General features: G+C 43.5%; 1 protein-coding gene across 2 annotated transcripts in view; it reads left to right on the top strand.

Annotated features, from left to right (window-relative positions):
- The first annotated feature begins 7,042 nt into the window (after window positions 1-7,042).
- Window positions 7,043-25,853, top strand: part of BEND2 (BEN domain containing 2) — a 218,722-nt gene continuing 199,911 nt past the window's right edge. For both annotated transcript variants that reach the window (XM_069204528.1, XM_069204527.1), the window contains exon 1: window positions 7,043-7,177. In XM_069204528.1, the coding sequence (XP_069060629.1) occupies window positions 7,165-7,177 (13 nt within the window). In that variant the 5' untranslated portion in view covers window positions 7,043-7,164. The remainder of the gene's footprint in view (window positions 7,178-25,853) is intronic.

Raw genomic sequence — 25,853 nt, 5'->3', positions numbered from 1 at the left:
CAGCTCAGCGCGCGATCAGCACGTAGGTGTAGTTAAAATTAATGGTTTCGACGAGTAGCGCTCGAGTTCTCCCTCGCGCTCCAGGATATGCATTTCTATGTTGTTTTGCTTTGATTAACAATGATTGGTCTCTACTTTGTTATAGGTTATCTAACGACATGGAGACTTTTTTTTGGGCTGCCGAGGTATCGTGATATCTCGGCAGCCATATTGGATTGGTTTATATTAGGTTGTTTTGTATTAAATGTATGTAGTAGAAACTGATTTTTTTTCTGTTTTGTTTAGACATTGGAGATTGACAGTTTATTGTCCGAGGGAATCGGAGTATAGTGGATATATTTATATATTAGGTGGCTATAAGAAGGTTGTGGTATTTTTAAAGTTTTCTTAGGAGTATTTAGGATAATCTTGGAATTTTGGAGTGTTTTTGGTTATGGATCCAGAAAAGGGTTGCAGTAAGGAGATTTCTAGTGGGGAGCTTAATGAGAACCTGATCAGGAATATTATCCAACATGAAATGAGAGTGCAAGTAAAGGATACTTTGGATGGTTTGCTCAAGGAGAAAAAGAGAAAAGAGTTGGAATCTTGTGAAGAATATTTTTCTTTAACTGAAGATGATGAGGTGAGACAGGAAAATGGCAAAAGATTAAAGAAAACCAAACATTGAGAAAAGTGATACTCAGAAAAAAGTTAAACATGGTTTTACAACTTTTTTGAAGAAAGGTGTCCTTAGCGGCACGCAAGGAGTCCTACGCGGCACACATCGAGACTGTTCTTAGTGACATGAATAAAAATGACAAAAATAATGCAGGGGGGTTTTCTTTTTCAGATTTGGATAATGAGTTGGATGAGTATGTGTTGGATATAACACAGGATGATGATTTTATGAGTATGTGTTGGATATAACACAGGATGATGATTTCAATGTGGAGAATGAGGATTTTGAAAGTTCTGTCTCTAAAGACATTATTAGAAACCCTTTGGGAGAGGAAATGTTCTCTCCTTTTGGCCTTAGACATCCTCATAGTAGTGATTGGTGGCCAAAGGAACATGTTGCTAAACTTATTAAAAAATGGTTGAGGAGACTTTTAGAGAAAGAAGGAGAGTTTTGAGGGCGGAATGTTCAAGACCAGTTTTTGAAGAAAAGGTGTGGGTAACACCTAATTTAGACCCGGATATTATTAGCTTTCTTTTTCGTATGGGCAGAGATCCTCGAAAAGGGTTAGAACGTTCCTTAAAACAGTGTCAGGACAAAGTTTTGGATATTTTGGGCCCGTTGGCAAGTATTTTGGATGTGGCAGAGGATGCGTACATCAATGATTCTGAAGTAGATTTGGAGCTACTGCGAGGATGGTGTCAGAGAGCAATTATTTTGTTGGGCAACGCAAATGCTGGAATATTAACTGAAAGAAAGAAAGCTGTTCTGCTGAAGATCAGTCCCAAATTGGGTGATATGGCTGGCAGTGAATATAGTGAATAACCCAAAGGTTTGTTATTTGGAGAAGGGTTAGTGAAGAGGTTGGGGAAGTATGTCTCTACTTTCACCGCATTGGGTAAAGCACAGAATAACATGAGGAAAGTTTTCAATAAATGTGTTTTTGGAAGGGCCAGTAGAGGGGGGCCTTTTACTGGCAGGAGGATGCAAAGGTCCCAATATTACAACCAATATATAGGTTATAGAAGAGAATTTCAGGCCTCGTCAGGTTTTTTTCCATCCAGAGGCAGAGGTGGTTGTGGTGGAAGAACAAGAGGTACAAGGAGAGGACAAAATTTCCAAGGATCTTAAGGCGAGTATTAGCGATTTTAACAGTTTTTTCCCAAGTAAAGGTTGGAGGACGGTTAAATAAAATTGTAAAGACCTGGGACAAGATTACGAAGGATCCATGGGTTTTGAAAACTGTCCAGGGTTTATAAATAGATTTTGTAGAATATCCTTGGCAGGAGAAAGAACAGAGAGAGATTTTTGTGCCAGAGGATCAGAAGTCTATAATTGATGCAGAGATAGAGGCTTTGTTACAGAAAGGTGCCATAAAGCTGGTAGAGAAAGTAATTAGAGGTTACGTAAGTTCTATTTTTATGGTACAAAAAAAGGACAAAGGGTGGAGGCCAATTATAAATCTGAGAGAGCTGAACAAATTGTTGATTCACAGACATTTCAAAATGGAAGGAATACATTGTTTAAGTGATTTGTTACAAAAGAATGATTGGTTAGTAAAGTTGGATTTAAAAGACGCTTTATTTCACTATTCCAATGGGAGAGAAAAGTCAGAGGTTTCTGCAGTTCCGTCGGAGGAGGAATCTTTATCAGTTCCTATGTCTTCCTTTTGGTTTATCTTCTGTGACATGGTGTTTCACCAAGGTGATGAGAGTAGTGATGGCCTTTTTAAGAGAAAGAGGAATCAGGTCAATAATTTATTTAGATGACATTTTGGTCATGTGTCAAGCGATCGAGCAACTGAAGATAGAGTTGAGGATAGTGAAGGATTTGTTGCAAAGTTTGGGTTTCATTATAAACCCTTCAGAAGTCTGTTCTGATTCCAGCACAGAGATTGGAGTTTTGGGGCTTCAAGGTGACATTAAATCAAGAAACACAGGAAGAGTTGTGGTGGTGGTTGAGAAACATGGGAGGCTTGGAATGGTCGAGCGATTTTTGGTTGTGCTCCAAGTTTTGTTTTGGAGACAGATGCCAGTTTATCAGGCTGGGGAGCTTGTTTGGGAGAAAGTTGGACAGGAGGAGTTTGGTCACAAGAGGAGAAAAAGATGCATTTCAATTGTTTGGAACTGAAGGCAGGTTTGGATGCTTTGAAAAGTTTCAGGGAGCTTTTGAAAGGTTAGAATGTGTTGATTGAGATAAACAATTTATCAGCAGTAGCCTATATCAATCATTTAGGGGGGAGCAGATCCCGTGGCCTATCAGATTTAGCTAAGGAGTTTTGGTATTTTTGCATGGAGCAAAAGATTGTAATAAGGGCAGAGTTTTTTCCAGGTCACATGAATTCAAAGGCAGATTGGCATTCAAGAAACTTGAATGATTTCAGTGACTGGAAATTAAATCCTCTGTATTTCAAACAGATAAATCAAATTTGGGGGCTGCTGGAGGTGGATTTGTTCACAAGCAGATTGACTTTTCAGTTAGAGACGTATGTCAGTTCGATTCCAGATCCAGGAGCCTGGGCAGTGGATGCATTCCTACAGAATTGGAGTGAAATGAAAGTGTATGCTTTTCCAATGATACAGAGAGTTGTGTTGAAAGTGAGGACAGAGAAGTGTTGGCTGGTTTTGCTGACACCATTTTGGGTGTCTCAGGTATGGTTTCCGTCAGTGATGGAATAGGCTTGCGAAGTCCGTTTTTTGATTCCGGCAGTAGAAGGACTTTTAGTGAATTGCGAGGGGGAAGAACATCTTTTAGTTTCAGACAGGGTACTCAACCTTCTTTTTGGAGAATATCAGGAGATCTGAATATTTCAAAGACCTTTCAAATAGGGCTGCAGAATTATTACAAGAGTCTTGGGCACCTGGAACAACCAAAAGATATAGGGGAGTTTGGAGAGTTTGGTCTAGTTGGTGCTTGGAGAGGTATTTGGGTCCCGTGGAGGCACCTATAGTTGATGTGGTAAACTTTTTGGGTGAACAGTTTGAGAAAGGTTTAAGTTATAGAACATCAAATTGCTACAGATCTGCAATTTCGGCAGGTCACGTTTTGTTGGATGGAAAGAGTATAGGGAAGAATATTATTGTCTGCAGGGTGTTGAAGAGCATGAGATTACGAAGACCTCCTAAAGCTAGTTATGAATTTTTATGGGATGTGAATTTACTTTTATCCTTATTTCAGTCATGACCTGGTAATAGGTACTTAAGAGTTGAAAAGGCTTTCCATCAAATTAGCTACTTTACTCTGTTTAATTTTTTGTAGAAGAGTTTTGGATGTGAAAGCTTTGGAGGTAAGGAATAAAGGTAATGCACCTGATGGTGTTTATTTCGAGATAAGGAAGAGAACTCAGACAATGACTGAATCAATTTTTTGTCCTAAGTTTGAGAATTGTAAGAAATTGTGTATGATAGACCGTTTGTATGAATATAAGAACAGAATGAGGGCATTTAGGAGAGACGGGGAGTCTCTGTTATTGATTTCCTATGTAAAGCCATATAAGCTGTGTCTACTGCTACTATAGCAAGATGGATTAAATGGGCTATGTTATAAGCTGGTATTGATATTAATATTTCCAAGTCACATTCAGTAAGGGGTGCAATGGCAAATAAAGCGTATTTATCGGGTGGAAGATTGGAAGAGATTTTAAGAGCGGCTGACTGGTCGAATGCAGGAACTTTTGTAAAACATTACTTTAGACCAATACAGCACATGGCGAATGCGGTTTTGGAAGGCTTTGAACATGCAAAATGGTAGCCTCCGGTCTTGTAATGAAATGGCGATTCTCATAGTGTAATGATAAGAGAATCTAGATTTCATTATAGACACAGAGGCTAACATTATCCCTCCCTCCACTTCCCATTTTTTAATTAAATACATGTATTGATGATAATTTAGTTATAGGATTGTTACATTTATGGTTGATTAGTACTTATATGGTTATTTAGGTTATTAAGACAATGTATAGTTGTATGCTAAAAAAAAGAAGGATAAGTTATTGTAAGCTTATAGGTGAATTAATTTGTTGTTTACTGTTTTAGAAGCGTAACGCATCTGGATGAAGAGGAGTTTGAGCTTTGAGGAATCGTTCAACAAGGATTAGAAGATTCAGGTTTTTTCTTGAAGTGTTTGTGTTTTCTGCATTTAAAAGAGGATTAGAGTTCTGGGAGTGGACTATTTATGCATCAAAGAAGTTCTGTTTCTAGTTAGGAATTTTTTTTGTTTGAAAGTTCTTTAAAGGTGCTGCAGGTGTGGCAAATAAAAGATTAATGCATAATGTTAGCCTCCGTGACTTTAATGAAATCTAGATTATCTGATCATTACACTATGAGAATCGCCGTTCTCCTAGGTAGGATTAAAAAATGTACAGGTCTGCTAGGTTTCCCTAGGTACAGACTGAGCTAAAGCCCAAAATCCACAGCTAAGCACATTGCAAAAAAACAGTCAGTTTTCAGTGGAAAAATATGATGTGTCCATGTTGCGTTTTGAGATGTTTCCTGTCGCGGGCACTCGGCCTACCCAGGTATCATTTTTATCAAGAGTCATGGGGGAATGCTGAGTGGAAGGAAGTTTGTGGATCCCCTCAGATTCCAGAGCTTTGCATCACAGAAATGTGAGGAAAATTTGCTTTTTTAGACAACTTTAGAGGTTTGCAAGGGATTCTGGGAAGAAAGATTGGGTAAAACCCAGACAAGCCACCTCATCCTGGATTCCCCTAGGTGTCTAGTTTTAAAACATGTACAGGTTTGCTAGGTTTCCCTAGGTGCAGGCTGAGCTAGGGCCCAAAATCCACAGCTAACCACATTGCAAAAAAATGTTTTCAGTAGATGTGAGGCAAGGGATTCTGGGTAGAAAAATATGGTAAGAGCCATAAAAGTCATCCCATCTTGGATTCCCCTAGATGTCTATAGTTTTCAAAATATAAAGGTTTGGTATGTTTCCCTAGGCGCTGGCTGAGCTAGGGCCAAAAAAAATAAAGTCAGATTTCAGTGGAAAGATTTAGGAGTCCATGTTGCGTTTTGGGGCGTTTTCTGTCGCCGGCATTAGGCCTACCCACACAAGTGAGGTACTATTTGTATCGGGCAACTAGGGGGAACACAGAATAGCACAAGTGTTATTGCCAATTGTCTTTCTCTGCATTTGTGCCTTCCAAAAGTAAGACTGTGTAAAAAATAAGTTATTTTGAGAAATGCCCTCTAATTCACATGTGAGGATGGGTACTCACAAATTCAGAGATGTGCAAACACACTCCATATCTTGTGCCCATTTTGGAAATACAAATGTTTCCTTGATACCTACTTTTCATTCTTTATATTTCACCAAATAAATTGCTGTATACCTGGTACACAATAAAAACCCATTGCAAGGTGTAGCTCCTTCATTGGCTCTGGGTACCTAGGGTTCTTGATGAACCTACAAGCCCTATATATCCTTGCAACCAGAAGAGTCCAGCAGACAGAACGGTATATTGCTTTGGAAAATCTGACAGCGCAGGAAAACGTTAGAGTAAAACGTACAGAAAAATGTCTTTATTTTTTACCTCAATTTCAATTTTTTTTATTTTATTTCAGCTGTTATTTTTTGCAGGAAAACCTTGTAGGATCTACACAAATGACCCCTTGCTCAATTAAGAATGTTGTCTACTTTTTAGAAATGTAGCTGTCCGTGAGCCAGCATTGGTTTCACACCCATTTCTGTCACTAACTGGAAAGAGGCTAAAAGCAAAAAAAATGGTAAAAATGGGGTATGTCCCAGTAAAATGCCAAAATTGTGTTGAAAAATGAGGTTTTCTGATTCAATTCTACCTTCCTGTGTCACTGAAAGCTGGGAAGATGGTGACTTTAGCACCGCAAATGCTTTGTTGATGCCATTTTCAGGGGGAAAAACACAAGCTTTCTTCTTCAGCCTTTTTTCCCATTTTTTGAATAAAAAAACCAAAAACGTTGCTTTATTTTGTCTAATTTCTTGGTCTCCTTCAGGGGAACCCACAAACTCTGGGTACCTCTAGAATACCTAGGAAGTTGGGAAAAAAAGGATGCAAATTTGTCGTGGGTAGCATATGTGGACAAAAAGCAATGAGGGCCTAAGCGCGAACTGCCCCAAATAGCCAAAAAAAATGCCTGGCATCAGGGGGTGGGGGGGCGAGGACTGTAGCGAAGGAGTTAAGCAAAAACCAGCGTAAAACTTTGGCAACATACGAAATGCCTCTTAGAAGGTACCTGTCCCTGCCCCTAACACAAACTCAGTCCTGCAGCTGGTGAATTAATAGCGACAATAACGCGGCCACAAACTCCACCCGTTGGAGGAGGTGATTGCATGGCGTTAAGGCGGACTCGTTTGTCCGCAGCGGGGGTGCTGGCAGGCCCCTGCGTGCGCAGCCGCACTCGCGGGGATTTAAAACAGTTTTGGTGCAGCAGGCTCAGCGTCTGCTTCTGTATCCAGCGTCGCAGAAAACTGGTCTGGCATTTGGGATATAGTAATAAAGCCACCCACGCGCAAGGTTGCAGTAGCTGAGGATGTCCGCTGGAGGTAAGGGTCACTTTACTTTGTATGTGCTAATATTAGCCTAGCGCTTGCTCTATGCGCGGGAGAAACGTTCTGCCATCGTTTAACTATGGCGGTGTCTTGAAAACGGTGTTTGCAGAGAACAGGCACCGCGCATGCCTACAACCGCCCTTGACACGTAGCTTGATTGGTGGCCACCCTTTTATGTACGGGTGCTCGAGCGTATAGCGTTGCCGACCATCCTTGTGGCGTCATTTCTAGGACGATCGGTTTCTTTTCCATTGACTGGTCGATGTAAACATAGAAATAGAAAAAGGTCACCATTCTACGTGGTGTGGCCACGGCACGGAGGCGTTTTGTATCACGCGTTATTGCATTTTTTTCCCCACAGAACAGCCCATTTAGTTTGGAAACATAAGAGATCCCTCTTTAAACAGCCAGTGAATAAAACATATGCGAAAGCGTGGTTGATGTATTTTGCAACGATTGTAATTGTGCATTTCGTCCTCAAAAGTTAATTATGAATTTGTATCGTTAAGATTGTATTTTTGAGAATAGGCTGGTCTCAATAGGGAAAAATTATTGTCAAAACGTGATCACCATGTTTGTATTCAGTCATCGCACAGTTTCTAATTAAACGTCGAAGTTCCCGGTGTATGAAATACGGGATACTGCTTGTAGTGCTGTGATATCTGGCTACAACGCGCTCTGTTTTACGTGCCTCTTTTCTTGCAGAGTTTCGCGGCGGCAGCTGCGTTTTATTCATGGCATTCGCGCACCAAGCAGGCTACTGTGACACCCCCTAGTGTTCACTGACGGCCGCGTTTTCCTTAACGCAGACAAAAATGAAAACGATGTACATTTTCCGTTTTCTATTGTGAGTTTTTGTAAATAGTACTATGCTGCTCCTTTTGGTAAGGAGGCGTTTCAGTGCGGAAATAGGCTCGTTGTGTGCCGGCTCTCATCCTGCCGATAGGATGGAGGTGTCTGCTCCGATACTGGCCAGACGAAAAAAAAGTACATCGCGACGGCGTTGGTCTTGAAAGTAATGACCACAGGAAATGGATATACATATTTTTTGTGTACATCCCAATTCAGCTTAGTCCTGCGGAATATTTACCGGGTTGTTCATCATGCTATCATTCATGCACCTTTTTTGTTTAAACATTCACATTCACAAATATTTGAAATTGTGCTTTTAGGTAATTCCACAGGGTTTATCACAATTCTTCGAGACTCTATTTAAGAATGGTTACTTAACGTAATCATCATTACCTCTACGTTCCTCGTCCCAGTCATTACAACGTGAGGTATAGCAAAGCAGAATGTCCTTAGGTACACTGAAAGAAACGAGTCATGGTTTTAGGGCAACTCCTCGGTTTAATGCATGGAAATACCAGAAACAGAATGAGAACATAGTGATTATAATACAGAATTCAAAACACCTGTACCCAAACTCAAATGCAAACTAGAAACATTATTAAGGCGATACATTGATAAAAGTATGCTCCGAGGACCAAGTAACACCCCAACAGATTTCCTGGATTGATACTCCCTGGACTTTGGCCTTTACTCTTGTGGACCTTTCCTGAACTGGAAGAGCTTCTAAAACCTATTAAGCCATCAACATTTTCGACTTAATCCATCTACTCAGAGTCACAGAAGTCACCTTTTCTATACTGCCCAAATGGCACAAACCAGGAGTTAGTTTTAATGAACTGCTGGGACCTGGTAACATAAATAAAAGAACTCTTTTGTATTTCACAAATGTCTTCCAAAGAGAAGGGAGAGGGTAAGAAAGAAGGAAGAATTATTCCTTTGATTTATGAAAAATAGACTTAACTTATTGGACAAAGGTAGTGTCAGGCCTTAAAACTAAAGGAGGACAGCATTTTAAGGCTCACAGCTCCCAAAGTCTTGTTGCTGATGTGATAGCAACTAGGAAAATAACCTTATAGGAACAAAACTTTGTCTACCATATTGAGAGTTAAAGGGATGGAATTGCAAAACAGTACAAAGATCCCAAGCTTGAGAAAGGGCATTTTTCATTGGCCTTACCACTGAAAAACTCGTGAACAGCCTAGACACTATTGATTGCAACACCACAGAAGATTCTGAACTGTCCCTAAAAAACTTGATCGCAAACCATTGAGCTTTCAGAGTGGAAAAAGAGAGATAAAAGTGAAACCCATCCAGATGAAAGTGCAAAACATCAGACAAACTACACGTAGGTGGCAAAAGATTGTGAGCAGAACACCATGTATCAAAATACTTTGAGTGCTCTGAGTAAAACCATGACCTCCATGGTCAGTATGGGACTACAAATATCAGGCCCCCTCCCTTCTGCTGAAACTTAGAGATAACCTTCTGGATCAATGGAAAAGAAGGGAATGCATAGAGGAGGCGTCTCAGCCACTCCGTCACCAATGCGTCCACTCCCCAAGCTCCCTGTCCTGGCAACCTGGAGCAGAATCTCTGAAGATGAGCATTGTCCTTGGTTGCAAAGAGATCCAGAAAGGGTTTCCTGAACCATCTGCATATTTCTCTAAACATTGACCTGGATAGCGTCACTTCCTGCAAATTTGGAAACTTCCTGTTGAGGCAGTCTGACATCGCTTTGTCTGTGCTTTTGAAGTGAACTGCCGCCAAACGCAATAGGTTGATATCTGCCCAGTAGCTCAATTGCGTTGCTGCTGCATTGAGGGATTTTGAACGCATGATTCCCTGATGGTTAATGTAAGAGACTGCTACAGTGTTGTCTGTCTTTTATCAGCACATATCTCTGAAAGAAATGGTGATGGAAAAACTTCAGCACCCTGAAGATTGCCATCAACTCCAGTTTGCTCTTACTATTTTATTAATATACACCTTGGGGAGACTCAAAGTTTTCACTTATTCCACCAAGAGATTATTTTGCTTTCTTCCGCTTAATTTTCACATAAATTCAATGCAAGTACAGGGGCTAAATTGTCACCACTTATCCTTTTTTTAGTCTCCCTCTTCCCTGTCCTCAAATGCTAGCGGGTAAGATATCAGATTGACATGCATGCCAAACACTGAGCGTTCAGGTCTAAAACCAGATTGTTTGTTTGCAAGGGAAGATTTTGTTCGCATACGCCCAGTCCTACAGATGTTCTCATATTATTCTCAAAAATATATTTCTTTTTGTGTCAAGGAGGTCAATTTGTCTATAATTACTGGGGTTTGTACAGAGGAGGAGTTCTCCTTTTTTTGTTGTTGTTGTTTTTTTTTTATACAGACGTATCACAATACTCCCTCTCCAGGAGCTCCGTATTCAACCTGTTTTTATAACAGTATCGGAATAATGGACCCAGGAATTTACCCCATTCCCCAGGGTCACGTTTCAAGACCAACACCAGAATTTGTTTTGAGTCTGTGGTTCCGGAGTTTTGCTCTCTTCATAAGGTTTGTTGTTGTTTTACTCGTAGGCATTGAGTTCTCTTCAGAATAATGATTATGACTCAAAGGGAAAGCTGAATCAATTTCTCCCACACCTTCAACTACATTATGATGTAATCAGTGTATGCAATAAATTGTACAGCATTTTGCTTAAATCAGAGGTAGAATATATTGCTAACGTCAGTCAGACTGGGATAAGCACTGATCAATATCAGTTTAGTTCCCTATTATATCACAGGAGCTGTAGACTAATACTTCAGTAGTACTGGATATCTAGTGTGAACGCAAGAAATGCAGATCTGTGGACACAAGTTAAGAGATAAAACCTTTACAGCAACGTTTGTTAGAACAAACCTGCACCTGCCTACATAGTTCCGGGATAGTTGTGCAGTGCCAAAACCTGTGTGAGAGCATATGGGAGCATGCCCATATGGTGCCTCCCATGCCATGGGTTCTGGAATACCATACATGAAGACAAGTGGGTGCCCCGGGCTCAGGAGTTGGAGGGTGATCTCCATCTAGCACGTAGGCCTGGAGTTCTGTCAGACGGGCGTCCTACGCAGCTGCTATTGGGATATTTGCACAGTCCATTAGTATCTTCTTTGTGTAGTGCCTTGTTCTCAGCTTGCGCCCACGAGCTCATGAAGAGTGCCCAGCCAGCCAGGGTGGGGGGATTGGGAGATTTCCATTTGCGGTAATCTGGCGCTTGGCGAGTAGTGTTGCTTGATCTTTGAATCGAGCAGTAGCCCTGTGATCGTCACTTCAAAAGCATCCCACTCAATCAGCTCAGATGTGGCAGTGTCCGCCTTAATAGCAAGATATTCGGTAATACAGTTGTCCAGGGAGGCTCGAAGGGGTGAGTCATCTAGAGTGTCTGCCTGGAGTTGCCATGTTGGTATGGAAGAAGCCTTTTGATCCCATTGAATGCACAGCTGTTGTGGGTTGTGGTCCGAGTGTGTCCTGCCTTGATAATCCACGTATATGATGTGAGGTAATATGTCTGCCTTGGTGACAAGGCGATCTATACATATGTGTAGGTCATGTGTATGTGAGTAAAATGAGTAGACTCTAGTATGTATGTTGTGGTGATGCCAGACATCCATCAAATTCCACTGCTGTAGTCAGTCTGTCAAGGACTGAGCACTGGAGGTGGCAGGAGTACAGGGGAGGAGAGGGAATGATCTGTTGAGACCCACATTGAGGGCACTGTTGAAGTTGGCCCCTATTTCCCATGGAAGCTCACTCCAGTGCGCTGACACTCCTGATGAACCATGTAGGAAGCATTCTTGGTCACTATTGGGCACATAAATCTAGATTGTGTTGAGCAGCAGCTGCCGACCCTCTGGCTTGCCTTCAACAAATATATTCCATCCCCAGGGTCTACAACAATAGCATCAACCACAAGTGGTACCCCTGAATGAATTCATAGTAGCTCCCCCCTCCACCCACCAAGCATAAGTGGAGTAGGTTTGCCCTCTCCTCCTTTTTTTGCAGGTGTAGGACTTCCGTTTGTGTGAGGTGGGATTCTTGGAGGAAGACTATCCATATTTTCCTGCACCGCAGGTATGAGTAGACTGCATATCTGCCGGAGGGGGTGTGTATGCAGTGGACATTCCATGTCATTATGTTAGCATTGGATGTCATATCTACTGGTGGGAAGGAGAGGGAGGAGGGGAGGGACAGTGGCCAGTAGTTCTCATCCGTTCAGGGAGGGTGGGGGCGAGTAACCGCAAGGAAAAGGTGCAGGCATCAGTCAGAAACAAGCATAACCTAACTATTGAAAAAACATAATACCAAAAGGAGCAGAGATGCAACAGCATACTGCCCAAACATACAAACCATGCAAGCCATTGGGCAGCCGCCAATTGGAGGGCAAGTGACATGCTGTGTGATGCACAAGTGTGGTGATCCTATAGAGTGTAGGAATTAGACTAGCCTCGCTTATCGTCCACCACTCCGGTATGTGTCTGCTGTATGAGGTGTGCTCATCAGAGCTGGGGATCGTGTAGTGTCTCTAAAATGAATGGTGCATTTACTCATTGCCTTGACTCCTAAAACAAAGCTGTGACCCCCTGGATATATGTTGTGAGCACCACAAGGAGAGCCTCAATCTAAAGAACTGTTTTAGTCCCCTCTGTGAGGGGTTAGATCTGTTGTGTGCTGGAGAGGGAGGAGGTGAGTACAAAGAAAAAGGAGGGAGGAGGAGGTGTGTGCCTGAGTGCAACGACATTGCAGGACATACAGGTTTTCCATATAGAGGAAGAGCAGGAAAATAATCATATAACATCCGCATTTTGTGGGGTTACAATGGGTGGAGTAGCAGGACCCAGAGGAAGGAGAATGGAAGATGTAGAGCCCTCATCGATGGTGAATTTGGTGTCTCCCTCCTCAGTGTCTTAAGTAAGAGTGGGCTCACGGAAGGCCACAGCCACCAGTAGCACACTTTTTCGTTCCTGTATCAGTTGTTCCAAGTCAGGGGAGCAGGGCAACTTGGGGGAGCCCTGCAGTTGGCACCCTCTGCGTCACTGTTTGCCTTTGCCCAGGGGCTGTGCACAGTTGGAGTGTCTTTGCATGGGGGGAGAGGGTTCTTCACCTCCTTGGCGCTCCACCTATTCCTTTGCGTCTGGGGGTCGGTTAAAAAATTAGCCTGTCCATCTGCTTGAACCCAGAGGTGGGCTGGAAACAGGAGTGAATATTTAGGCCTTAGTTCTCACAGTTACTATTTGACAGCTAGGAACGTGTGCCTTTGTCATTGAACAATCAGCTTGTAGTCTGAAAAGATCACCACTATTGAGTTATCTATCACCAGGGTGACCTGCTTCTAGTAGAATGAGGGCTTGATCTCTGTAGTGGAGCAGGCGGGCTACCAGTGACCTAGCGGGAATCACCTCCTGCTCTGTTCTGCTGAAACTGTTAAGTTTACGGTGATCATCTCTTAATAGAGTAAGGTCTGTTGCTACTGTGTCAGTTTTGCTTTCAGGGGATACCTAAGACCTTTCAATTGCTGCTAGGCCCACATCTAGTTTTTTCTCCACTATGGCGGTTCCCAGTGGGGGTGTCACAGTCAGTGTCTCTTGTAGGAAATGCCAGTTGTCCCTGGGTGCATGTCGGTCTCTGCTGGAAACTGGAGTGAAGTCGCCCCATCTCTGCTGTCTGGCTGGTGACGTCAGTAGTGAGGAAGGGAGAGTGAAAGAGGGGGAGGAGGGGATAAAAGAGGGGGAGGAAAACAGCAGGGAAGGAAAGGTCCCAATCTTGTTAGCAGACACATGCACTCGGTGGTAGTATAGGCTCAAGTTGCACCACCAAAGACAAACCGTATTCTGCGTGTCCATCTCCGCCGTATTCCGTGGTGGCAGACCTCTGTGCATGATGACAGACTCACTTACAGGGGCTCTATAACTGAAACTCAGCACGCAGCACGAGCAGTCCGGTACCTCAGTGGATGTAGACAATGGCAGTGGAAGGCAATCGTGGGGGGCCGCAAGACTCATATAGGTATTTACAGCTGCAGTTCAGACCATTGGGCCACCAGTGGATGGAGGGGTTCAGGTGCAATCCACAGTGTAGGACAAGGAGTGAAAATCAAGGGCAACGCGCAGGGGCCTTACCCTCATCGGGTTAGGGGAAATGGATCATGCTCTGTCCTCAGCTACCCAAAACATTCGTGCCCAAAATATCTGGGCCAATCTGGCCCACACCAGATCCCCAGCAAGGATAGCAAGAGTAAGGAATGAGCCCTCTGTCGCCTCCTGTTTCCACTCATAATTTTGGCCTTTGTAAGGCTTTCAGCCCCACAGTCTGTGATATCTTGCCTCCACTGTGCTGGAATCTTTGTCTTTTGTTTGGGGGAGTGGTGGCAGGCACTTCTGTGAAGCCCCGGCAGTTCCACTGGGAGAGCAGAGGAGAGGAGTGGGAGTCCAACTGCTGGATTCAACCTTTGGTGGCGAACTTCCTTGCGACTGGTCCTCGGGTCACGACTGTCTTAGCTGCAGGGCGAGGGTAGGCCCAAGTGCGGACTAGCCGCAGTCTCCAGGCCTTAGGCAGCGGGACACTCTGCCCCTCAGTGGCCCAACTCACCGGCTACCAGGAGGGCAGCTGCCATGTCAGTGTGGGTCGCAGGAGGTCTGCCACATCAGTCGCTGCAGGGAGCCGGACAGGCACCCAGCCCCAGCTGCCTTAGGCACTGATCTAATTCCGGCACCAGTTGCTGCATGCACAAGAGACTCGAGGCCCAGCTGCTGCTCCACAAGGTAGGCCCAATCAGGTCACGAGATGAGCTCCCCGGTAGGTGCACAGGGCTTTCTTTCGGCACCCTCCGGCACCTCCATTTGTATAGGGCTGTCTCCCACTCAAAAGAAGGGTGGATGGCGGCCATGGCTTAGGATAAGTGCTGGATTGCGGAATCTGGCAGCAGAGCTCCTCCAGTGAGTGACCGCTTTGTTGCCCTCCTTGGCCACAATCCCTAATACTAGATTGTTGTATTTACGTCACGGAGGCTGAAAACCTGTGGCATTTCTTTACTTACTTGTGTAGTACTTGAGTGCTTGCACAGGGATTTGCATTGGATAGGTTGGGACAGTCTTCTGCACAGCAGAATCTACTGCATAAACTTGAGTGATGACATAAGGAGCAGAATCTCACATGGTGATCGACAGGTACTTTCAGCCATGCAAATAGCTTGTTGTTATGTTATGTTATATTGATTTGTATAGCGCACTAATCTCCCTAGAGGGTATCCAGACTCTTGGGCAGTTGTGTCGTTTTGTGGTCCTTAAGGTGCTTATATGAAGAGCCTAGTCTTCAGCTTCTTGCATAACTCAAGAAGTGAGGGGGAGGCTCTAATGTGTAGAGGGAGGTCATTCCATGTCTTGGGTGTGATATAGGAGAACGAGCGGCCTCCGGTTTTGCTTTTGCGGATGGGAGAGTGTGTGCCAGTGAATGTGAGGCAGAACATAGGTGTATGGTGGGTTGATGAAAGTGTTTGTGGCTGCTCAGGTATTCTGCACCTGTGTTATGTAGGGATTTTTATGTGTGTGTAAGAAGTTTGCATTGGCTGCGCTTATGAATGGGGAGCCGGTAAAGCTTCCTGGCTCCGATGTGGGTGTGGCGTGGGAGGTAGACTGAGTCTTGCATCAGTGTTCTGGATGGTCTGGAGTCAGTGTAGGAGTTGGCATAGAGAGTGTTGCCGTAGTCCATCCTGCTGGTGACGAGTGCTTGCATGATGGTCCGTTTGGTGTTCTGATGTAACTATTTGAAGATTTTTTGCAGCATGCGTAGAATGTGGAAGTACAAGGTGCATACTGCGTTCACTAGAGGGGTCATGGTAAGCTTGTCGTCTAGAATGATCCTAGACTTCTTGCCTGGCCTGTCAGTGTGAATGTTGGTCCTAGCTCCGACGGCCACTGGGTGGAGTTCCCTGAGGAGGTTTTGTTGCAGAAGAACAGTACTTCCTTCATGTCAGAGTTGAGCTGCAGACAGTTGGTTTACATCCAGTCTGCTACCATGGTCATGAAGTTGGTTCTGGCAGTGGTTGTTTTGTCAGTCAGAGAGAGGATGAGCTGGGTGTCATAGGCATAGGGGATGACGGTGATGCCTTGTGATTGCATGATGATGGTGGGCAGCGTCATTTATACTTTGAAAAGGTTGTGGCTGAGGGACGATCTCTATGGGACTCTGCATATCAGTTTCTTGGTCTATGATGTGAATGGTGGCATCCTGACCCTTTGGGTTCTTTCCATGAGGAAGGAACAGATCTATTTGATAGAGCGGATCCTTGTATGCCAATCTCGTGGAGTTTTCTGATGAGTGTTTTACAGGAGAGAGTGTCAAAGGCTGAAGGGGGGTCCATCAGGATGAGGGGCACTAGTTGTCCTCAGTCTAGGATGACTCAAATGTCATTGGTGACTTTGTTGAGTGCTGTTTCTGTGCTCTGGTTCTTTCTGAATCCGGGCTGAGTGTTGTTTAGAACAGTGGTTCCAAAACTGTGGTATGGGAACCCCTTTGGGATCCACAAAGCCTCCTCAGGGGGTCTGTGACTGCTTAGAAAATTAATATTAACCAGTTAATAAAGTGTATATATAAAGTGGCTAAATGTACAATTGTAAATTTTCAAATGTACTGTAAATGTCAAGGAATTTGAAATTTTAGGCTAAAAATTAAATTAGCATCCTCTGATTCATTTGTGGGAGCAGTGAAGGTGCATCAAACAGAATGTGATATGGACAATGTGTGGCTTCAATTGAATTTAGAAAAGCTCCAACCTTCCTATTAAAATGAATATGTTTATTTTTTTATTTATTTGTTTGCAAGTTAAATAAAATGTCTTATCGTTTGTGTTAGAAATGGGGTTTTTGGTTGGCAGTCAGGTTACCCTCTGTCCAAGCAAGAACCCTCACTCTAGTCAGGGTAAGTCACCCACAATCCAAATTATCCTGTGCCCACCCTCTGGTAGCTTGGCACGAGCAGTCAGGCTTAACTTAGAAGGCAATGTGTAAAGTGTTTGTGCAATAAATCATACAATAACATAATATAGCACCACAAAAATACACCACACAGTGTTTAGAAAAATATATAATATTTATCTGGGTATTTGCAGGTCAAAACGATCAAAGATGCAATATGAATTTGTAAAGATATCACTAAAAAGTGATATGAAGTGTCTTTAAAAATGTATCAAAGTCTCTTACAAGCACAAAGTACCTGGTTTGGAGCGGAAAATCTTCGCAGTGGGAAGAAGAGGAGTTGCGCGGAAAAATGGTGTGTGCGTCGGTTGCACCCCTTCACACACGGACTTGCGTCGTTATTTTTCACGCGGGGAGACGTGCGTCGTTCTACGGGAGGAAAAATGGTGTGTGCGTCGGTTGCGCCCCTTCACACACGGACTTGCGTCATTATTTTTCACTCGGGGAAGATGTGCATCGTTTTCCGGCACGCGGACCGTCTCCTTCTATGGGTCGCAGGATTACCAGATGTCCCAGGGTCTGTGCGTGGATTCTTCGGCTTGTTTTTCGTCTGCGCGTCGTTCCGGGAGGCTGTGCGTGGAATTTTCTTTCTCACGGCAGGCGTCGCGTCGATTTCCCCTCTGGAAGTCAGGCGGCGTTGTCCATGTGAGGCCGTGCATCGAAGTTCCGGTCTCCCTGTAGGCGTCGCGTCGAGCAGCGTCGGCGTGCAGCGATTTTTCTCACCGCGGAGCAAGCTGTGCGTCGAACTTTTTGGCGCACGAAGAGTCTAAATGAAAAAGAGAAGTCTTTTTGGTCCTGAGACTTCAGGGAACAGGAGGCAAGCTCTATCCAAGCCCTTGGAGAGCACTTTTACAGCCAGACAAGAGTTCAGCAAGGCAGCAGGCCAACAGCAAGGCAGCAGTCCTTTGTAGAAAGCAGACAGGTGAGTCCTTTGAGCAGCCAGGCAGTTCTTCTTGGCAGGATGTAGTTTCTGGTTCAGGTTTCTTCTCCAGCAAGTGTCTGATGAGGTAGGGCAGAGGCCCTGTTTTATACTAAATTGTGCCTTTGAAGTGGGGGTGACTTCAAAGAGTGGCTAAGAAATGCACCAGGTCCCCTTTCAGTTCAATCCTGTCTGCCAGGGTCCCAGTAGGGGGTGTGGCAGTCCTTTGTGTGAGGGCAGGTCCTCCACCCTCCCAGCCCAGGAAGACCCATTCAAAATGCAGATGTATGCAAGTGAGGCTGAGTACCCTGTGTTTGGGTGTGTCTGAGTGAATGCACAAGGAGCTGTCAACTAAACCTAGCCAGACGTGGATTGAAAGGCACAGAAAGATTTAAGTGCAGAGAAATGCTCACTTTCTAAAAGTGGCATTTCTAAAATAGTAATATTAAACCTAACTTCACCAGTCAGCAGGATTTTGTATTACCATGCTGGCCATACTAAATATGACCTTCCTGCTCCTTTCAGATCAGCAGCTGCCACTTCAACAATGTATGAGGGCAGCCCCAATGTTAGCATATGAAGGGAGCAGGTCTCACAGTAGTGTAAAAACAAATTTAGGAGTTTTACACTACCAGGACATATAATCTACACAGGTACATGTCCTGCCTTTTACCCACACAGCACCCTGCTCTAGGGGTTACCTAGGGCACACATTAGGGGTGACTTATATGTAGAAAAAGGGGAGTTTTAGGCTTGGCAAGTACTTTTAAATGCCAAGTCGAAGTGGCAGTGAAACTGCACACACAGGCCGTGGAATGGCAGGCCTGAGACAAGGTTAAGGGGCTACTTAAGTGGGTGGCACAACCAGTGCTGCAGGCCCACTAGTAGCATTTAATCTACAGGCCCTAGGCACACATAGTGCACTCTACTAGGGTCTTACAAATAAATAAAATAGCCAATCATGGATAAACCAATCAACAGTACAATTTACACAGAGAGCATATGCACTTTAGCACTGGTTAGCAGTGGTAAAGTGCCCAGAGTTCAAAAGCCAACAACAACAGGTCAGAAAAAATAGGAGGAAGGAGGCAAAAAGTTTGGGGATGACCCTGTCAAAAAGCCAGGTCCAACAGTTTGTGTACGTGCTTGATGGAATGATTGCTTCTATGTTTTTCTGTGTATTGTTTTGCGATTCAAATCATCAACAGTGTTTTGGCCTGGGTGCCCTGTTTCCAGTAATGACTCAGTAGGGGTCCCAGGATTCCAATAATGAGTCAGTGAGGGTCCCCGGGTTGCAGTAATGATAAAGTAGGGGTCCACAGAAGTCCAAAGGTTGGGAACCACTGGTCTAGAAGATGGTGAAGTTCGAGATGGGTTGTGAGTTGCTCGTTGATGGCCTTCTCAACCACTTTGGCTGGACATTGAAGCAAGGAGATGGGTCGGACGTTGTTCAATTGATTCGGGTCGGCTGTGGGCTTTCTGAGAAGGGCATTGATTTATGCAAGGTTTCATTCATCTGGTAAAGTGGCAGACGTGATGGAGGCGTTAATGATGTGGGTCAGGGTGGTGCTGATTGATGATGTTCCCAAGTTGTAGATGTGGTGGCCGCATGGGTGCGTTCTGGTAAGGGTTGTCCATTTGGTTAGGTTGCCGTCTTGGTTATTGGTGGGTAGGTTAGCAACAAGTTCTCTGGGGTTGGGTTGGTGTCCAAAATTGCTGTAGATGTTTGTGATTTTGCTGTGGAAGAAATTGGCTAGTTTGTCGCATAGTTGCTGGGAGGCAGCGATGTTGATGAGAGTGGCTGAGGGCAGGTGAAATCTTTAACAATCAAGATTACCTTGCAGCTGTTGGAGCTGCCTTTGATGTGGTTTAATAGTGCTTTCTTCTTGGTGTCTGTTATTTGCTGGTGATAGTGTCTGAGTGCAGCCTTGTAGGTAGTTTGGTCAGTGGAGTTGTGACTGGTTCTCGATTTCCTTTCTAGCTGTTTACAGTGTTGTTTGGTGACCCAGGGGTCTTCTGCTTGTGAGATCTACTTTGCTTGTAGGGTTTAATGGGTGCAAAGGAGCCAAAGCAGTTCTTGATCCAGATGTTTATATCCTTGTCGAGGTTGTCTTTGGGGCTAGGTTGATCCGTGCTGAGGGCGCTCAGCCAGTCTGGTTCTGTGATTTTTCCCTACCTGCGCATGGGTGTTGCTCTGTACAATTAGCATTACAAACAATGCCCCTCAAAGTAAGATAGGCCGTTGAAAGGTTCATATTGTCTATTAAGAAAGTACTTGAGATAGCATGGGAAACTGGAGTGCCACAACTTCCATACTTCTAGGAAAGGCAGTGGCCAGGCATATTCGTTTCCATAGCACATTCATCCTCACCCCAGCAAAAGATGGCAGTTGAACTAGGTTAGTCACCCAATTGCAACTGAACAATCAAACATACAAACAATAATCAAATGCTGTTGAAGGACCAACTTTCTGGAGGCAAGTTTTAATTGACAAACAAAAATCATCCTTATATGGTAAAACTGCCACTTAGTTGCTGGAAGACACGCCCAACGGCTCAGTACCTGCGTGAGCTCAGGAATCTCATTTTATTAGCCCTCTTACCTTTTCCAGGATCACTGATGCATGAAGGCATATGTACTTGGCAGTTCTTTTTCAATGGATCACATCAATTTAGATGTAGCAAGAATACAACATTCCTTACAAAAACCATAAATGGAAAACGAAGAACCCCACTGAACTGTGAAACCTCAACATAGTTAAGGGCACTTAGGCCTTTAACCTTTGAAGAGGGGGTGAGGTGAGTTTATAGATGATGTTGAGACCCCGATGATCACCATCTGATGAATAGTGAGTTAGTAAGATACAAACTCATGAAGTTGCCCTAAGATGTGCCTGATATTTTCTCCAAAGAAGCCTGCCATCCCACCTGCCCTCTTCCTTATAGGCTCTCCCCTTCTTGACTGTGCCATCTTTTGAAGGCTGCTCCTGCCATTCCTTACCCTGATTACTTTTCACTGAGGCTTTCAGCTCAGGCATTAATGGGTGTTTTCCATTGATGCCCTTGTTTGGCCCACGTGTGGCTTAGGTTCAAACTTTCTTCTCTACTCTCGTTCTTTAGGTACTTTACTGATCTTCTGTCATGCCACTTCTCTGTCATGCCACACCTCCTGTCTCAAAACTAACTACATCCCTCCCACAGGATCACCAACTAAGGGAAACTAAATTGGTCCCTTAGTTTAGACCAACTTCGGTGGTTCACTTCCGCACCTCTGGATAGAATCGTAGCCTATTTACTTTGATCACTCAGAAAGACTTTCTGGGCTGTGCTTTTAGTATCCTATTGGACTCTTAGACCCATGCTGTGGACTTGTATACCTTGGTTGATTATTCCAGTCAAAATGGGCCTCTGTTACTTTGGTATAGGTCTCACACACACATTTTATCCTTACTTCCTTAACCTTACACACTGGAGGTTAGTCCTCCATTGCTTCTGGATTTAAAATGTATGGTACATTCCCTGGTTTCTTACCAGTGTGTACTTTATGTTGGACCTTTATCTCCTCTGACTTCACCCTGCATGATACATTCCCTGGTTGGTAAACCTCACAATAACTATTAGTTGGCAGACTTGTAATTAGACCAGCTGTTATCATTACCTTAGTTGTCTGAACGGATTTGTCTCGTATGTGTTTACCTCAGTTTCTCAACCTGTTTATTCATCCTGTTTATACTGCCATGTTGGATGAGTATGCTTTTGTTGACAACTAAACATCAGCCTTTTTGCTTTGCTTAATTTGACATGAGGGATCTTTGTTTAAATATCTGCAGTGTTCAATTACTGGTCTAATTTAGTGTTTAAGATGTATTGGAAAATACACACACAATGAACATTAAAGGTGCTACCTGCTGAGGTGGTGGATATAGAAGGCGGCTACATTATTTCTGCTTGTGCTGTAAAAGACTACCATCTTTATTTACCACCATAGTGTTGGAGTGTTTTTTTTTCTTCTCAAAGGCTTGGGTTCTGAATCACGATTTTGTGTATGGTTACATCAATTTAGGCCTCGTCTTTTCTTATTCATCTTCACGTAGTGTAGTGATGGTACTCGTATCGTTTCATCCATTATTTATTTCTACAGCTTGATGTCTACCTTGAGGAAAAAGATTTGTCAGGGAGTCCTTTGTTCTGAATCTCATCCAAATAGAGGTACAGAGATGGGCACTGCTGCACACACAAGCCACATCCATGCCCAAGTGAAGGTTTTCAGCGCTGGCATTGTAGGAATCCGCCATATCAAAACATGTATGCATAAGTTATATCTGTTAACCAGTACTTTCAGTGGGATGAAAGAGGTGGTCGACTCTAAAACGGCTGTAGCTAAAGTAGTGTCTGTAAGAAACTCGCATAAAAGGCTTGGGCAGTGTGATACAGGGTTTTGTGCTTGTCAGATTCGTAAACAACCTTCATTATCAAAGACGAACCAAAATCAAGATACAGCAAGATGTGTTTTTTAAAATATTTTTTTATTGTAACATTATCTTTGCTCTAAGCAATAAAACCCTTATGAGTCACTTTAAAAGTAAATAAAATATTGACCGTTTGCTATTACTACTTGAGAATACAAAGGAGAACACTTGGGGCCAGATGTAGGTAAGTATGGTTTTGCGAGTTGCAATTTGCGAGTCATAGAGACTCGCAAATTGCAACTCGCAAAACCACATGCAGAAAGGTGTCTCAGACACCTTCTGCGAGTCGGTATGGGGTCGCAATGACCCACCTCATTAATATTAATGAGGTGGGTCGCAAATTGCGGCCCCATACCGTCTATGGGCACTCGCAAACATGGAGGCCTGCTGTCGTCAGCAGACCTCCATGTTTGCGACTGCTTTTCAATAAAGCAGGTTTTTTTTTTCAAAGTGCAACCCGTTTTCCTTAAAGGAAAACGAGCTGCACTTTGAAAAATAAACCGAAACCTTTTGTTTCGGTATTTTTCAGGGCAGGTAGTGGTCCATTGGACCACTGCCTGCTCTGAAAAATTATTTTTGTGATCATTCACAAAGGGGAAGGGGTCCCATGGGAACCCCTTCCCGTTTGCGAATGAGTTACCATCCACTTCAAGTGGATGGTAACTGCGAGTTGATTTGTGACCGCTTTTGCGGTCACAAATCAACTTACATCGCGGTGCGAGTTGCAAATAGGAAGGGAACACCCCTTCCTATTTGCAAGTCGGAAACACATTTTGCGAGTCGGTTCCGACTCGCAAAATGTGTTTCTGCATCGCGCACAGGCATTAGCGCCTCGCAAACGGCGTTTTTCGCCGTTTGCGAGGCGCTAATGCCTTGCTACATCTGGCCCTAAGTTATTTGAATGTAATAAAATAGTATCTTGTCCGCTCAACACCATTGTTAATCAATAGTATCGACCATGTCGCCTCATCCTGCTGTCAAAAAGGAGACCTCTGCTATTGCTGTGTTGCGGCTCTGGCTTGTTACAGGCAGGCAGGTTTTTTCTTAGCCTTTGGAACACAGAAACAGAGTCTCGTAGGGTCCTCGTTCCGATTTTTTTTTTTTTCCTGGGCTCACCCATAACCATCCCTGGCTGGCGTTGAGCAATACAAGTAATGTCATGAATTGTTTTGTTTCAGTTTCTTCTATAAAGAAATACAAATAAGGAGGCATGGGTTGCTTTTGTGCTGGGTCCCAAGAACATTGTTGCATATACTTTTGTGAACTATAGCTACGCTTTCACACTAGATACCTGGTGCCCTCTGTTTATACCATTAGCGTATGTCTGAGCTTACTATCATTTTTTATTTATTAATTTCGTTTTTACTATCAAAATCTTTATTATTTTTACAAACATGACAAAACAGCTCCTACAGTGACTTTTCAAAAAAATATAAAAGTGGTCACAGTATCAGTAGCTACTGTGAGATGGGTTTGGTGCTTGCTAAGAGGCGTATTACACTATCAATCAAATTGTAATCTAGTCCAGCTACCTCATTGTGCTGTATCCTAAAGAGTTTTCACTTCTCCCTAATCCTTCGCCTGTAAAGTGAACACCAATGACGTTAGTTTTCAGACCCTGATGCAGTGATCCTCAGAAAATTAGCTGCAATGAAATACAGTTAAAACAAAGTTGTTGTTTTTTATTTGAAACCATGACATAGGCAGAGCCATGTCTTAGTATCAACTCACAAAGAGGGACAGTTGAGGCCCAATGAGAGGAACAAAGATAATTGTTTAGAGTCTATCAAGATTTAACCCTTGTGCAAAGGAAGGGTGATAATTATTATTTCTAGCGACCTGTTTTCTATTGCTATGGCTTTACACAGATAAATGTAATCAGAACTGTTTCTCTGTATTTATTTTTAAATATGGGAATAATCGAAAATGTCTTATTTTAAGTGATTCCGAGTGCTGTCAGTTAAAACTGTCCGGCAAATAACCATGCAGACAGAGAAGGGGAGATTAAAAAAAAGGATACGGTTTGATAATGAAAACAAGTGCAGATGTATTTGTTTATATGACAGTGGTAACATGTTCATGTTAGTGTATTGATTGAGTGATGCACTGTACATGGTGTAGTGTCTTCCTCAGCTTGGGTACCCACCAGTGACTACACCACACACAAAGCTGAGTAGTACACGTCTTGATTTGTCTGTGTGTAACCGCAAATTCAACATTCTAAGCTTGTCTTTAATACACCATGCCCTAAGAGGTCACAGTTCTACGGAGTCTATCAGGAGCCAAAAGGGTTTCGTCATTTATAACTCACACGACACAACATCTTGCCCTCTGTTAGATGAAAAATTACAAATTGTTTACAAAAATATATATAATCATAGTTCTTCTATAAGCCTTCATGGTACTTTGATTACTCGTCCTAACCGTGCCTCAGGAAACAGGGAACTGGCAAGAGAAGTGTCCATGATCTGCATTAGCGATGCAGGAGTAAGAGCAGTTAGGGGTTTTTCAATAGTCCTTTCAGGACCAGTCTCTATGTTGACATCAGTATCTGATGAGTGGTGAGCTACATGTCGGAAATACGAGGAATCTCGCTTAGTGGACTTCTCAGGATGTTGAGCAGTCACTTGTCCTTTGTTGGTTATGACATGGAATGGCTGAGCATCAAATGCAACATCAGCTTTACATTTTCTTAACTGACGGACACGCACTCAGTCTCTTCAGTGAAAAAATGTCTTTTGCATGTTGTTGCTTGTCTGCATAGGCCTTCATTTTCCTTTTACGATCCAAGGCCTTGTATGGATTTGTATCTCAGTACTTGGTCTTCTGATGTTCCATTGAGGTAGCTTTGTCGCCATGGCTCTCCCGAACATCATCAAAGTTGCAGGGCTTTTACCTGTGGTCCAGCAGGGAGTCAAACGGTAAGCCCACAAAGTCAAATTTAAGACAGTTTAAGGTCAAGCTTTTCCAGCACAGCACACTGAACAGCGTTCTTCAAAGTACTCATGACACGTTTGACAATGCCGTTGGCCTGTGGCCAAAGAGGTGTGCTCTTCTAATGCTTCACGTTAAGATGACTGAGAACGTTTCTGAATTCTTATCTGTTGAAAGGTGGACTATTGTCAAATTTTAAGATCACAGGAATACCCCATGTCGCAAAGATGCTGTCCTATCTCTTGATGACTCGCTCTTTAGCGATAGATGAGCGATCTTCTATCAATGGAGAACGGGAGTATTCATCAACAATCACCATCAGGTGATCTCCACTGTCAAGAGAACCGAAATGTCAACAGCAATTTTTTTCCATACATGCTTGGGCAACTCTGACATCTTTACGTGTGGAGTGGTTTTCGATGGCAGGCAGCTGCATAGATGACAGGCCTTCAACTCTCTTTCAACTCTCTCTTCGAGATGAGGAAACCAGACGTGGTC

Source organism: Pleurodeles waltl, chromosome 8 (genome assembly GCF_031143425.1).
Source record: "Pleurodeles waltl isolate 20211129_DDA chromosome 8, aPleWal1.hap1.20221129, whole genome shotgun sequence".
NCBI lineage: Eukaryota > Metazoa > Chordata > Amphibia > Caudata > Salamandridae > Pleurodeles > Pleurodeles waltl.
The sequence above is the reverse complement of the archived record's forward strand: the minus strand, read 5'-3'. Positions and strand labels throughout refer to the sequence as shown.